The sequence below is a fragment of the Diplotaxodon limnothrissa genome, linkage group LG11 (genome assembly GCF_057381915.1).
Source record: "Diplotaxodon limnothrissa isolate DT_005_m linkage group LG11, D_limnothrissa_male_GT1.1, whole genome shotgun sequence".
Lineage (NCBI taxonomy): Eukaryota > Metazoa > Chordata > Actinopteri > Cichliformes > Cichlidae > Diplotaxodon > Diplotaxodon limnothrissa.
Genome location: NC_140606.1, coordinates 21,573,082 through 21,577,921, shown reverse-complemented (window position 1 = coordinate 21,577,921; position 4,840 = coordinate 21,573,082). Strand labels below are relative to the sequence as shown.

The following is a 4,840-nucleotide window of genomic DNA, read 5'->3' as shown; positions in this document are numbered from 1 at the left end:
GTCCAGTATTTGTGTATACAGTAAGAACAAGGGCTGGGACTTAATGATAAAAGCACTGCTGCACTGTATTTACAACAAGGAACAAGCAATAACACAGTATTATGGTTTGTATACAAACTCGTGTGCCGGGTTAAAACACTGTCTTCTCATTAAGAGATAATACACAACCACAATCAACTCTGAAGTAGTGATGTGGAAGAAAATTAAGAAGGAATATAGAAAAAACAGAATTACAGCATACTTTGGGATGCCTCCTACCTTTTTTTGTAGGAAAAACATTTATTGTATGAACAGCACATTTTCAAATGAAGTGTCAATTTTATACTCATAGTTTAAAATAGTTTGCTGTGCTGTGTGGTAATCTCTTTTCATTCTTTCTTATCAGCAGAGCTCAAAGCCCTGGAGGAAACGATGAGCTGTGGTTTATTGGTGGGGACAGAAAAACTGCTCTGTCTCGTTGGGTTTGTTCCAGGACACTGAGCCAATAAGAAGCCTTCGTCTTCTGTGGTCGGTGCTGCCCCACAGATAAAACCTCCTTGTTCTGCAGTCTATTCATCCCCGGGGTCGGGGATATAATGTGACACATCTCAATTCTTGACCGAGTTGAAAGATTCACATGGAGCCCACCACGCAGCGGTGCCACACAGCACTTTGTCTCTCTGTCTACGTCATTACCTTTGTGCTGGGCTTCCCGGCCAATATATTGGCTTTCTACACTTTTTGTAAGAAAGTAAGGCAGAAACCCACCCCGATTGACATCCTGCTCCTCAACCTGACCATTTCCGACCTCCTCTTCCTCATCTTCCTGCCCTTCAAGATGCAGGAAGCAATGAATGGCATGATGTGGAACATGCCCTATGCCCTCTGTCCGCTGTCTGGCTTTATCTTCTACATGACCATCTACAACAGCACCTTTTTCCTCACTGCAGTCAGTGTAGAGCGCTACTTGGGTGTGGCTTTCCCCATTCGGCACACTCTGAAGCGGCGACCTGTGTATGCTGTAGCTGCCAGCATTTTCTTCTGGATTTTCTCCACCGCCCAACTTAGTATCGTGTTTATCGTGCCCTTTATCCCCACTGAACGCCTCAACGCCTCAGCTCACCCTAGCAGCGATAGCAGAAAACAATGCTATGAGAACTTCACCGAGTCTCAGCTGAACGTCCTCCTGCCTGTGCGCCTGGAGCTTTGTGTGGTGCTTTTCTGCATCCCTTTCCTGATTTCTAGTTTTTGCTACATCAACTTCATCAGAATTCTCTCAAAGCTGCAACACATTGACCGGCGCCGGCGCATCCGAGCCATGGGCATGGCTTTGGGAACCCTGGTGGTGTTTGCTCTATGTTTTGGACCCTACAACGTCTCACACATCATTGGTTTTATAAACAAGAAAAGTCCGGCGTGGAGAGACAAGGCCCTGCTGTGCAGCACCTTCAATGCCTGTCTAGACCCTCTTATTTTCTACTTTTCTTCCTCTGCTGTGAGAGGGAATGTGAGTAGTGTGATGGAAGGGGTTAAAAGCCGTCTCCAGAGGTGCATGTCTTGTCACCTGCTCCAGGCCTTGTGCGGGGGAATTACCAAGACTGCACAAGATAAGGAACACACACAAGAGGAGATCAATGCTATCTGAGCTGACAGAAAGGGACCTGTAAGCGGCTGCCTTTACTGTTGTCTTATTTCTTCATCCCTGGGAGCAGAAAATTAATGCCATGTTAATGTTTACACATGTGAGAAAATGACTTGGCTTTATACAGTGCAGTGTATTTTTGTTTGATGACATTCCTTTTTGGAAATGAGACAAGACAGGTAACCTTCAGTCTTCCTAAGCACGCCATGCCAATTTTGTATGCAGCGCATCGGGTAAAACCTCAGAGACAGCCTACTTTGAACTGTCACCAGGACATAACAACATTTCTCGCATAGTGTAAGAGAAGTACAGAGACCCTTAAATGCAGGCAGGTGTTGTGGAGCATCGCAGCAGAGACTGTAACAAAATGAATATCTAAGCAACAGCGTTGCACGTCATCTCTCTGCAATTGGAGATTAAATGTTCCAACCAACATCCTTAGTCGTGAACAGGATATTGCTTGCAACAATACGGTCATTATGTGTCAAGCAGTGGTGGTTGAAGAAGAAGTAGCAGAAGAAAGAGAAAATGTGTGGCATCTTCATGCAGATACAAGCATGCTGAAAATAGAGAGCAGTTCGCTTTGTAATTGTACATATGTTTGCATTTGTAAGATGATGGCTGTTCTTATATTTATATGGGATATATAAAGAAAGAGAGATGTATGAATGTACACACATATATATGCATAACGGGGGTTGTAATAATATAATAACACATAAATAAAGCTTATTTTCATATTCAAATAAGATTATACATTTTGCATGATGTCTGACTCATGCATTATTTTGTAAAGAAACCACGCCAGCAGGTGTAAACAGTGTTTGTGTGGACACACACGTGTGAGTGTAAATGACGGGAAAAGGAAGAAAGGACTGATGGAAGCAAAAGCAAACCGCACAAACATTATTTTCATAAACAAACTGTACAATAATAAATTGAGTTAATTAATAACCTTAACATTGGCAGCAGACAGGTACGAGGTGATTGTGTGCGTATGAGTGAGTGGAAGAAAAGAGATAAGGACTAATTTGTTTTGGAAAGAAGGGGGATGAGAAATATGAAAAATGCCCGTAAAGACCGCCTGCATCAAGTGATCAACAGTGATATCATATGTAAATGTTTTTATGCACATTTTATGTATTTACACATAAAAGCAGGATGAGTAATAGAAAGCTTACTGAGCTGCCTCTTTGATTTTTGATGTCACTAATCTGATTATACTGAAGATCCATCAGCTCACTCAGCTGTTCAATGTTTATCATTTCTGCCAGTATTTGTTTTTTTTTAATTCTTGGCAGTGTGGGCAGGTCTAAATTTAAAATGAACTTCCTCCAAAAAGTGAATCAAGATCTCACCCCACACGCTGCAAACATAAACAATGCTATCACACAAGCAAGCGCTGGCATCGGCTGTAATCCTATTTAGCGAGGATTAGGCCTGCACAGAGGTTGAGCCGATCACTGTATCTGTTTGACAGGTGGATTGTGCATGAATCATTCATTTTGACAAACAGACCCCAGTGAATGACTAAGACGTGTGGGTTAACAGCCATTGACACGACGCACAAATCCAAAAATCTGCGAGTCAGCATGCCATAGGATAAAAAGTTACAGGGATGAGTCACTTGTACACATCAGCGATTACAGATTATACACTATGAAAGAGCACAGCAGAATATACATGCATACAGATGTGGTTTAAAATCTGGAGAATTTTTCACATGAAAAAGTGAGACGGACCTATGCACGTCATTCACTGATAATTGTTTTTTCTTTTCCTGATGAGTTGAATGTTGTTTGTAAAAGGTTGGTCTGATGAGAAGAGCTCAGCTGAACAGCCGGCAATCCTTTCTCCTTTTTCATTTTGTCTTTCCTGGAACACAATATTTGGTTATTGCATCACTGTTGACTTTTCCTTAATGATGTGTGATAGGTTACAGGGATAAAACAATAAGAAAATCAGCCTTGTGTGTGTGTGTGTGTGTGTGTGTGTATGTGTGTGCTTATGTGCGTTTGTCAAAGGCTGAAGAATACAGTACTCACGTGGCAGATTTCATTTTCCCTTCGCCCAGATATTTCTGACTGCTGTGTGGCACACGATTGAGAAAATTGATGATCACAAAAATTAAAAACATTTTTTTTAACAACTACATGCAATGCTAAACAGAATTACTCTTACCATTCAATAAAAACCAAACGGTCGTTGCAGAGAGGAAACACATCTTTGCAATGTTCAAGTATAAAATCAGCTCATTAGGTGGGGCATCTGTAAAAAAAAGAAGAAAATAAAGACTGATTAGCACCGACTTATCATGTTATTGAGCGTGACAGATTTAAATCAAGGAGGTCGAGCTGGCTTTGGCTGACGGACGTTCTCCTCCTCCCTGGGAGGAGAGGTGTGTAAGGATTGATTGGAGAAAATCATTAATTTGTTCAAGTATGCAGTATTGCAGGCAATCTGTTGCTTTGGAATGATCAATGTGTGACCCAGATTAAGAGTGAAGTGGTAGTGAATACTGAGCAAGTGACGGGTAGTATGTCAGGACCTGTGGTTCGTGAAGACATTGTTTATTAAAGGGATTTTTCCTATAGATCACTAAAGAAGATTAAAAAGAGATTTGGGGTATTCCAGTAAAAAAAAAAGTCTGCTTTGACAAAGTAACGGGACCTGTGGTTAAAGCCCCTCTGAGCCTGTGATGAATATAAAAAAAATCTCCTGATGAATCTTTGTTTTGTAGGCAGAGCTACTGCATTACAAATATCAGACTGATAAAGTATAAGTGTGGTGTGAATGAGGGTCCAGGGATCATAGGTTTGAGCCATTTTATTCAATATTTGTCACACCACAACACACCAACCCCTGAGTCCCCGTGTTTATAACTAGGTGGGCGTGATCAAGGATGCCGTGCAGTTGCGTCCACCCTCCCTGCACGGCACCGCAGACCACGCCCCACCACAATAAGACACAGGCCTGTATACATAAAAAAACTAAAGCTCCTCAAACAAATTTTTAAAGTAATGACATGAGCCTGTAATTACCTTTCCTGTGAGGTTATGTTTTAGCATCTATAAATGAAGCAACTGTCTCCTGGGCTAAAAAATGAAATCCACTGTGCAAGAGCTGCGGTTCCTCAACTGGCCACTTGAGGCTGGCAACAAAAGTGAAACTCACAAGCTTACTTTGACTCATCACAGGCATGAATGTCATGGTTTGAGT

The 4,840-nt window shown here is 41.7% G+C and overlaps 1 protein-coding gene across 1 annotated transcript; it reads left to right on the top strand.

Annotated features, from left to right (window-relative positions):
• Positions 1-616: 616 nt before the first annotated feature.
• Positions 617-1,624, top strand: LOC146622703 (free fatty acid receptor 2). Its single transcript, XM_085365347.1, has one exon. It carries the CDS (start codon positions 617-619, stop codon positions 1,622-1,624), a length of 1,008 nt encoding a protein of 335 aa, XP_085221473.1.
• Positions 1,625-4,840: the final 3,216 nt, after the last annotated feature.